General features: G+C 42.5%; 1 protein-coding gene across 1 annotated transcript in view; it reads left to right on the top strand.

The window, feature by feature from the left end:
- Positions 1 to 6,026, top strand: part of ern2 (endoplasmic reticulum to nucleus signaling 2) — a 10,325-nt gene extending 4,299 nt beyond the window's left edge. Inside the window, exons 12-24 of the mRNA XM_085356837.1 lie at positions 578 to 729; positions 836 to 1,024; positions 2,182 to 2,323; positions 2,497 to 2,604; positions 2,760 to 2,850; positions 3,571 to 3,760; positions 3,853 to 3,949; positions 4,053 to 4,252; positions 4,377 to 4,524; positions 4,783 to 4,910; positions 5,149 to 5,272; positions 5,406 to 5,473; positions 5,571 to 6,026. Coding sequence (XP_085212963.1) covers positions 578 to 729; positions 836 to 1,024; positions 2,182 to 2,323; positions 2,497 to 2,604; positions 2,760 to 2,850; positions 3,571 to 3,760; positions 3,853 to 3,949; positions 4,053 to 4,252; positions 4,377 to 4,524; positions 4,783 to 4,910; positions 5,149 to 5,272; positions 5,406 to 5,473; positions 5,571 to 5,753 — 1,820 coding nt within the window. The 3' untranslated portion in view covers positions 5,754 to 6,026. The remainder of the gene's footprint in view (positions 1 to 577; positions 730 to 835; positions 1,025 to 2,181; positions 2,324 to 2,496; positions 2,605 to 2,759; positions 2,851 to 3,570; positions 3,761 to 3,852; positions 3,950 to 4,052; positions 4,253 to 4,376; positions 4,525 to 4,782; positions 4,911 to 5,148; positions 5,273 to 5,405; positions 5,474 to 5,570) is intronic.
- Positions 6,027 to 10,791: the final 4,765 nt, after the last annotated feature.

Genomic DNA, 10,791 nt, shown 5'->3' with positions numbered 1-10,791 from the left:
TTACTCAAATAATTTGCATACTGCTTCAGTATGCAAATGAGTGGGCTGCTATCCAAAGAGTGCAATGGGGTCAGTCTTATGCATATTGTTTGGCTCACAAATGTAATGGCTGCCTCCACTTGTTAGATCGCTGTAGACCTAATTAATCTAGCTGAAAACAACACTGTCAGTAAGGAATGATTAATGAGGAAAATAACTAATTCAGTACAAATGTAAACAAATACACACCCATGTCAAAATGGAGATATTTATTTAGTGTATCATTTTCTAAGTTAGTGCATATATACTCTTGCTACATTAAATAATTATCTATTTAAGTATTTAAATATATTAAAAATGATATTCACATAAGCAGTGGAGCATTAAGATTAATATCCTTTTTCTTTATTTTTCATGGTAAGAGTTCTGGTGTAGGAGCAAAGTCTTTGATTTATGCATCAACCCCCCCCCCCCCCCCCCCCCCCCCAAAAAAAAAAAAAAAAAACCCCAAACAAAACAAACAAGCAACAAAACGACAAAATCCCACAAAAAACTTGTGCAGATGTAAATGTATTTGATCTGTGTTTTGCTGCTTCAGGTCACCATGAGCTCCCCCCAGTAGCCCACACAACCATGTTGAGAGATTTTCCCACCACCCTGCAGCATTCTGGTGAGGCGGTCATCCCCCCTCGATCTTCTGCCTCCACTGCCTCCCCGTTGTCCCCTGCCTCCCACTACCATCAGCGCTATGTGAGTCACAACTTAAAATAAAATAAAAAAAAAAAAAAAAAAAAAAGTATCCTCATCATCTAATTTTTTTTTTTTTTTTTTTTTTTCTCTTTCTTGTGTATCTCAGTTTCAAACATTAGCTGGCAGACATAGTGACGCTAAGGCTAACCAAGGAGGGGCTGATGGGAAGACATCAGGACAGGATCAGAGGTCAGCCACCGTGCTGCCTCTCTATGTGACTCAGGACCGTCTGACTCTGGCTGTCGTGACTCTGCTGCTGGGAGGATGGCTCGCCTTCATGTTCACATATCCCATCGTGAGTTTTTGCTTCTTTTTTTTCTTTTTTTTAAAGAATTAAATGAGGTGATCACTAACCCTCCTTTCTAATCAATAATATGCAGTATCACCCATATAAGCTTATGAGCATGCCTTAGTATGAACATGAGAAATGGGAGTAAACCGCTGCTCATTAATAAAGTCATTACATGTTTTAGAAAGAAAAGCAAACTACAAAGGTGAGAATTTATGGTTTTGTCTGGGTTTCTGACAAAGGTGCTCTGATTTAATGGTGGCAGGTGGGATGCCCCTGTAAGTGACCTGTGATTGTCATTAAATCCAAAACAGTGTGATGGAAAAATTCCTGCTGCTCCCAGTTTTCCTCCACCCACCTTGTTCCTCTACTTAAGTTAGAAAGCTGTGTTCCTATTCCAGCATGTCATTCATTGACCCTTAGAGAACAGAGATCATTGTTTCATCTTCAGCTGTTGTTTACTCATGCGGGCTTGGTAATGAATGGTGACAGTACAAGCGAGAGATGAAGAGCGTTTCCACTCTGTTTGAAAAACCGAGGGCTGTAATGCTTTTTAAAATGCAGCCTCTTTTGTGTCTGCGTCTCATTTTTTGGGCTGTTGAAGCTCCCCTCAGCAGCACTTGGAATAGAAACAAATATGCTTTCTGGACGGGTTTCAGCCAGATACAGTAACTAAGCCTCAGGCTGTTATCGTGTCACGCCACATATCATGAACAGGACATTCAGTTATTGCAGCAGGTTATTTGCTCAATGCCACTGCGTGATAGACAAATCATATTTACAGCAAAGCTTATCCTCACAGCTTCAGTAGCACCTTCCTGCATATATATGCATTTCCTAAGTATTGTTTTTGCAGAGTTTAATAGGCTACAGAGTGTATGTGATTAGCAAAGAAAAAAGTATATTCCCCACTTAATCTAATAAATCATAGTTTGAAACAGCGATTATGGAACAAACTGCAGATAAAGTGCACATTTATTTGTCTTGTTTTTGTTTTTAAGCTTCTTTTAATTGGCTTACTACTGAGACTGAATCGCAGTTGCCATGTTTTTGAGTGTGTGGACAGTTTACTAATCTTATATTTTCAGTACTGACCTTTTGAACTCAACCTTCTTGTTTGATGTGTTGTTTGATGTGTTGTATATCGATATGTGTCTCTCCAGCGTGCAGCTCAGCAGTTGAAAGCTCAAAGACAGCTGGAGGAAGCCTTTGAGTCTCGTCTCCAGCGCATGCAGACAAATACGCAGGCACAAACCTTGGTTTCTTCAGACCCACCTCCTTCTACTGATGCAAACATCTCAAGCGGTGTGTAACTTAAAAACCAAGTTCTCTATCGCTCTGTGCTTGTGAGTGCAGTGATGGTGATGAGAAATGAAGAATTAATAAAACCTGTCATTATTGAGGCCCAGATTAACCTGGGCTTAGTATAAGTTTTAATACCTGCAAGAGTCTTATTCAGACTGCATATCTACACCTAGACCCGTTGCCTGCATCTACAGAAGCTCCACCTAGTCCTCACAGTCGCAGCAGCAGCAACACATCGCATGGAGATAAAAATGGCAAGAATGGACACAAACCCACAGCAGGTGAAACGCAGCATATTTGGCAAATTTGCCTCAAGATGCTTTTGGGTATAAAAACTCAACAGAAAGCATTACTGGGGGGGAATCACTGTTGCTCCTTCACCTTAAAGATGAGCTACATTTAGTTTTCCTTTCTTTATTTTTTTTCTATTTCTCAGAAGAAAACAGTGAGGAGGTGCACGTGGGTAAAATCTGCTTCAGTCCCTCTGAGGTGCTTGGACACGGCTCTGCAGGAACATTTGTCTTCAGGTACGATATGTTTGTAAGCAGAAAACTGTATCAGTGGATTTTCATGATTTTAAGCAAAAGAGAAAACTTGTATCATATTTTTGTCAAGAATTCTTAAGCATCTAAAACGTAGCACGCTGTTTTCAGTGCCCATCACAAACAGCACTAATTCTCTGTATGTTTTCCTCATGATTACGATATTAATCATTATCCTTAATAAGGATGAGGACGACACCTCCTCTGCACCCAAAATGATGAGTTTTTACACTTCAGTGTATGTCAATAAAGACATGGTTTGATGACCATTAGGATAGTTTTCTTATTTTATTTTTCTGAGGGTAGCTGCTTAGGCAGAGACAATCCTCACTAACCTGCATGCATCAATACAGAAACGCTCCAATCAGGAAACAAAGGTTTCAAGGGTTACTCCTGGTAGGCTGTGAACGGGTAAAGAGTTAAAAACTAGAGAGGGAAGAAATGGATGTTTATCTGATTGTGTTTTTTGACTTTACTAAGGTCTATACTATAGCTAGTGGTGTGACTGGATGTGAATAGGAACTCATTCAAAGCTAAGGTGACCACAGGTTGAAAAACTTGACTCATGTCTTTGAAAATATTACAAGCACCAAAATATAGAGCACACAGATGTCAGTATTTCGTACTCCTACTCTCTATAACAGCAAAACATCGAAATCTTTTTGAACAACACACATGCACATAATCATGTTATGGGGATTTTAGGGGTAAATTTGACGACCGCCTCGTTGCCGTGAAGCGAATTCTGCCAGAGTGTTTCGAGGTGGCAGAGCGAGAGGTGCAGCTCCTGCGAGAGTCCGACACGCACCCCAACGTCATCCGATACTTCTGCACAGAGCGAGACCACCTCTTCACCTACATCGCCATCGAGTTGTGCACCGCAACTCTGCAACAGGTTGGCGCTACAGTGGACTGTCACTGAGATCTCCGCTTTGACTGTTAATTGAATTATCTCTAAGACATTTGTTTTGTCTGTATTCACTGCAGTATGTGGAAGATCCGTCCTCCTTTCCTGAGCTGAGTCCTATAACTCTGCTGGAACAGACCATGTGTGGCCTCTCACATCTCCACTCACTCAATATAGGTCTGAGACACACACACACACACACACACACACACACACACACACGTATATTTACATACACTATTACTTACACTTACCTTTCCTCCATCCTTTATCCGTCTAGTCCATCGTGACCTGAAGCCTAGAAACATCCTGCTTTCTGGGCCGAGCGCACTGGGTCGGGTCCGAGCTCTCATCTCGGATTTTGGGCTCTGTAAGAAGATTCCCGACGGTCGGAGCAGCTTCTCTTTGCGTTCTGGAATACCAGGAACTGAAGGGTGGATAGCTCCTGAAGTGCTGCGAGACAACCCTGAAAATAAACCGGTAGGCTGCAAACATCTTTATAAAAACTGCTAAACTCTTCTCAATAATAAGCCAGGTTGGTCTTTAGAGTGAGAAGTACTTCATTGGCCTGTTGGTAAAGGTGTTTCTCGTCTCATCTTTCCAGACAGCAGCCGTGGACGTGTTTTCAGCAGGCTGTGTGTTTTACTACGTAATCAGCAGGGGGCAGCACCCCTTTGGCGATGCACTGAGAAGACAGGTCAACATCCTGTCAGGAGAGTATTCGCTCTCACACTTTATGGAGGATTTACATGGTGAGTGTCTTTCACTCGTGCCTCTCTCCTTAGTAGGTCCTATGATGTGAAAATGGAAAACTGTCCATGCTTTCATACGTGAGCACCGTTTAGCCACCAGACTTTGAACCGGTTCATCAGTTCAAAGATGCTTTTGGCTGCAGTTTTTCCAGTTACCTGCGTGAAATTGATGCTTTGATTGGCCTCTTTTGTAAACTGTGCTCAGATCACATCACATGTTACTAACTGGAAAACATTTATATTTGCTGGTCTTATTAGATGATGTCATCGCACAGGATCTGATAGAGCAGATGATCAGTGCTGAGGTGGAGTCACGCCCCTCCACCGCCTGCGTGCTCAAACATCCGTTCTTCTGGAGCCCCGAGAAGCAGCTGCTATTTTTCCAGGTGTGTTGCCTCAGTTGCTCTGTGGTCACTCGTTTATAGCTGCATGTAGACATTGAAATCTAATAATAAAATGATTACTTTTATTATTTCTACTTTAAACGTTCTACTTTATTGATATTGAGATTTAGAGATGGGCTATGAAAAGATGTTGTGGTGAATTTATTTTTGTTTGCTTTGTGTTTGCAGATTCTGTGAGCAGTGTTATTTATTTATTATTTTTATGTCTGTTTGTTTAAAGGATGTGAGTGACCGCATAGAGAAGGAGCCTGCAGACAGTCCAATTGTAGTCAGATTAGAAACTGCAGGAAGATTAGTCGTCCGAACCAACTGGAGGATGCACATCTCCGTGCCTCTGCAGACAGGTTTGCACACACAGACACAACCTCGTAGCTCTACATGCATGCTTAACATCTGTGCAGGACAATAAACCTGTAATGCTTTGTTTTGTTTTGTTTTTTTTTTTTTCTCCCCCCTCCTCCTCCATGGGCGCCCCAGACTTGAGGCGGTTCAGGACCTATAAAGGAAACTCGGTGAGAGACCTGCTGAGAGCCATGAGGAATAAGGTCAGCCAGCATTACAATCATTAGATTCATGCAGAATTATCTTCAACTTTTTATGTTTTTGACTTTTTTTGTTTTGTTTTTTGCATTTACATTACAGAAGCATCACTACCACGAGCTCCCACCAGAGGTGCAGGAGACTCTTGGTGAGCTGCCCGAAGGCTTCGTTGGGTACTTCACATCACGGTTTCCACGGTTACTGATGCACACACACGCTGCGCTGCAAATCTGTGCCCATGAAAGACTGTTTCACCCTTACTACCTACCCCCCAATGCCAAATAGCTTTCACAAGGCTATGCACTCCACATTTCATGTGCAGGGCCAAGTAAAAGAAATCCCTGACTGTACCCTGTTATTGCTTTTGTAAAGCCTGTGCTGTTCTTCAGGGGAAGTTGCAGCTGCTCTGAAAATATTTTTATAGAACTTGGTTGTTTTATAGATTAATTTTATTGTATTTTTTATTTCTTCCCTACTTAAAGAATGTATATATTTGTATTAATAATAGGATATGTTTTTAAACTAGATCTCAGTCAAATTACTTTTTTTATTTTTTTTTTTTTAAAGAGAATTGACTGGTCATAAGGTGCTGTGTTTATTTGTGTAGAAAATAACCTGCCCTTGTGCTACACAATGTACTTGCACAAGTTAAAATCAAAGGTGAAAACACAGTGATGGCCGCTTTTATTGAACTGAAACCAAATGAAGTAAAATTATGATAAGTTATATTAACTACTGAAAATAGCCTCTCTGACAGTGGGGATAGTTTTACAGGTTGACAGAATCATGTAGACTGATGCATAATAACTCTGACATGATTAAAGAGTGTGCTGAAGAACTGCAGCAGATCTTGTCTTCATGTTGTCAGCGTAGAGGATAATAACTGGGTGTGCAAACGTTGTTGAAGCTGTAGGTAAAGCACACACCGCAGATACTGAGGTACACAGTTACACAAGGCTACACACTAATGTTCGTGCTGTGCTTTCTTTAACTGTTCTGGAGACAGTGCCGTACCTGCATAAGTGAAGGTAGTTATACAGCTCCACCCAGGCATGTTGCCCACTAAAGAGAATACAGTGAATATCACAGTCAGACATCACTGACACACTTCATACGTGGGTAAAGCTGTGAAAACTTGGAAGTTTATTTCTGGTAGAAGACTTGAGGCCACACATCTCGCATGCCCATCCCAGCAGGAGAAGAGGGGAGGCCCCAGATTGGGTGCTCAAGGCCAAAGGGTGAGAGTCCCAGCAGACCCGAAGCAACGGGCAGTTGACCGTGGTAGAGGCTGGCTAGCCTGGTACGAGTCAAAAACTGGTGCCCAAGAACCACCCAGCAGCCTCCCGATAAGAGGGAGGTCCAAGCCGCCTCCAGGGCACGGGCCAACAACCACACCAGAACGCACGCGCGCACACACACGCACATATGTGCACAAAACACTCCGACCATTCGCTCATTCACTCACACCCACCCACTAATGACACACAGAGAGACATAAAGACACTTGCACACACATTGACCCCTGGTTTTATGCCAGGTACACCCATTTTTGTCTTCACGTTGAAGAAAAATTAATTTGTTCAAATCTAAGTTATTAAATCCTAACAGGAGCACTTGCAGCATTAAACTGTATACAGCACAGAGTGAGACATGGTGGAAAGCAAGACTTAAAGATGAAGAAGGTAAAGATTTTTTTTTTTTTTTTTTACACTTTGTTGAATAAGCAAAGACTCATTTCAGACATTTCCTTTTCTGATGTCAATTGTTTATCCTGGTGAGAAAATGTCATTCCTGTGCAGATGAATGTGCCAGAGAGGTACTTACCATTTGAAAATGTCAGTGGGTATAAAAAAAAAAAAAGACAACGACAGAAAAAAACTACTAAACTGACTTTGCTTCATTTTTATGTATTATTTTTATTATTTATTCAGAGTTACACAGTAAAAACAGAATCATTGAATCACAGTAAAAATGCTGCATTGCCTATTTTACTCCAGCAGAGGGAGACATGTGCCAAGCCCAGCGCTGATCATGTAAATGACTTTTCTTGGTAAAGGCTAGAAGTAAAGAGGAAGTCGCAGGCTTCTAAATTGCTGTCATACATTAAACAGAATTGTGATTGTAGGGCGATCGTGGCTCAAGAGTTGGGTGTTCGTCTTGTAATCGGCCGGTTGCCGGTTCGAGCCCCGGCTCGGACAGTCTCGGTCGTTGTGTCCTTGGGCAAGACACTTCACCTACCCCCTACTGGTGATGGCCAGAGGGGCCGATGGCGCGATATGGCAGCCTCGCCTCTGTCGCTTGCCTTCACCAGTGGTATTGTAAAGCGCTTTGAGGGGTCCCGAAAAGCGCTATATAAATGCAATCCATTATTATTATTATTAAAGTTATTAAGTAACAGATTAAAGCTGTGTACTTGTGTATATGCGGTCACCGTCCAAACATGTAAAACTGTTCTCTTGCGTTCGCTTTGGCCTGATTAACAATCTGCCCTCAAAAACACATCCCGTAGAGCAGATAAGATGTCAGACATCAGTTAATTCCACTGTCAGTGTGAACTTAAACAGAAGTGGTTTAATGATCTGAAAGCCTGGGGTGCAGCTATCTGTCATGACCAAATCATCAGCTAATGAACCACTCGTTCATACTTTATGCTCGTTTATCTCTGATTCAGTCGTTTGGTGTGTGTGTGTGTGTGTGTGGGGGGGGGTGTGGAGAAAAACAGAGGGAGTACCCGGCTCATTATTAAATATCAGAGTTCAGCTGTAGGTCCAATCAAAACAGCCTTAGGGAAACATCAGCTTAACCAAAGTCATGAGACCAAATTCACTGCGCTGCACACATGCAGCTGTATACACACTCGAACCCACAGTCACACACACTCGCACACAGATAACAGATAAATGTGCGTGATGGCTCTCAGGCCTGTGGATATTCGGGTAGGCAACAATTACGTTATGTTACAGAAAATTGCTGTAACAACAAACAGAAGTCCTCTTTTGATTTCTGTGAGGTGGTTTGTGGCTAAAAATGGTGTTTCTACATTATTCTTTATTTACTTTGGTTGCTAGAGGCAAAATAATAAAAATGGCTACAATCACCTTTTATCCATTGCATTAAAAAGCTTTGCATTATTTCCTGCCATTTTGTGTTTATTTTGGTTTGTTTTTGGCAGAGAAGTGAGTCGTTATTAGCAAGCTGCACATAAAGACTGGATGGCTGCAGTGCACCCATATAAATACCCATCTTAATTAGTGCTAACTATCATATAGATAATATGCAAGTATATAGAATATTCACTGTCCAAAACTGAATTAGGCACCTTACTAATACCTCTCTAATGCTTAACAGTGTGACATTATTATAATGTGCTACCCCAATTTTATATTTTCACTTTGAAATAAACTCCTCCTTTGGTTGAATTGAATTCAACTATAAGAATATCCTGCACAGGCCTGCTGGTGTTGACTATGGTGTAGAATTTAGCATTGATACTCTCTCTCACACTCACGCACGCACACACACACAGGCTACACATCAGACACAAACGTTGAAATGCAGTGCGAGGACGAAATGTCCTGTGCCTCTCAGCTTCTATAAACGAATGCTTCCTTATGTTTCAGAGACCACTGGGACATATTTTTCTGCTCCCTGCTTTTTCCTCTCATCTCCTTTGTACGACACCGCAGGAGGCTGGTTGGGTTTTCTGTGATCTGTGTGTGTGTGTGTGTGTGTGTGTGTGTGTGTGTGTGTGTGTGTGAGTTTGTGCTGTGGGGTGAAGAGGGGCAGGCGATCGAAACAGCCTGAGCGATGTCGTTCTGAGTCTCTCCATTTTGGGATCAGGACAGGAAGTGGGCTCAACAGAGGAAACATGACCTCCTCCCGCTTCTCCTCTCTCCCTCCCTCTATCCTCTTACTTTTCCCTGTATTCCCTCTTCCTCCCTTTGTCCCCCCCCTCCCCCCTTAGTCTGCGCCTACCCATTCACAAGGTCACTCCAGTGTTCTTTTGGAGCCGGGAGCTCTCGTATGGCTGTCACATTCATTTCTGCGGCGTGCCTGAGCGGACCTTAAATTACACTCTGCTTACTTCCTGTGTAAATAAATCTATGTTAACCAGTGATTTCTAAAACAACACTAAAACTCTGGTCTAGTTGTTTCTGGGCTCCCTCCCTCTCTCCTGAGACTTGGAGTCTGTTATGCAGCAGAGCTCCTCTGATTAAAAGCCAAAGCAAAGGTCAGACTCTGCTGGGTAACAGAGATATTGCCCGACTTCAGCTTTACTCTCATGCCCAGTGGTCTGATAGCTCTGGCTGATGAGTTTCATGTTACATTATGTGGGATGAGGGCCTACGGTTAGCCTAGGTTGTAGATCAGTGTGACATTGCTTATCAGGAGCTTCAACTCTCTGGCTTCGCAAGAGAGCTTCTCGTGTTCATAAATACTGATTAAACGGCCCCAGGACATTAGAAAAACATATTTGAATTTATTTCCCCCCGCGTTTCTCCTTCGGAGCTCAAAAACATTTCTTAAAAATCCTCACATCTATCTGTCCCCCCACCCCTCCTCCCTCAACTCCTCTCCACTAATCTTTCTACCACTCTTCACTTTCCAGCTCAGAGGGTCTCGACCTCTTGCTTTACCGCATACACACTCAAGCACACAAAAGACGGCCACACTGAGAAAATAAAGAAACAGCGTGTCAGCAAACGGCAGTGTATTTCACCACAGAGCACAGAGCCAAGGCACTGGAAAACAAAAAAACAAAGGCAGAAGACCTCCCTCTTTTCATCCCCCCCCCCACCAACCCTCCCGACCTTCATCCTGTTCGCCTTTCAGCGTCTGCATCTGTTTGTTTGTTTCATTGCCTTTTTCTTCCCCAGGCGTTTTCCTTTCTGCTCATTTTCTCTCGGACACATCCAGTGCAATGACGACAATTACAAAATTAAACAAAACAACAACAAAAAAAAAAAGTTAAGCGTGAGAGGAAAACAAGGTAGGTTAGCTAACAACACCAACAGAGCAGTTATAGTTACAGTGATACCGTTAGACAGAGTGCCGCTTGTATTTTACGATGTGCACACAGTATCAGTCACATACTTACAGTAATTAATGTACAGGATTAACCACACAAACACAGTTTTAATACAGTATCAGAACGAGGCGAGAGTGGGAACGTTCCCGGTTTGACTCCTTTGCCTTCGAGGCAATGCAGACTTATTACTCGGGGTGGGAAGAGCAGCCCGGCTGTGTCCGACTGCTGCATACCGAAATGCAAATCAGGGGTTTTCACTTAACCTCACTTGATTGGAGGGAAAAAAGTAGTTTT

This window comes from Diplotaxodon limnothrissa, linkage group LG6 (assembly GCF_057381915.1).
Source record: "Diplotaxodon limnothrissa isolate DT_005_m linkage group LG6, D_limnothrissa_male_GT1.1, whole genome shotgun sequence".
Classification (NCBI taxonomy): Eukaryota; Metazoa; Chordata; class Actinopteri; order Cichliformes; family Cichlidae; genus Diplotaxodon; species Diplotaxodon limnothrissa.
Note: the sequence above shows the minus strand (reverse complement) of the source record. Positions and strands in the feature narration are given on the sequence as shown.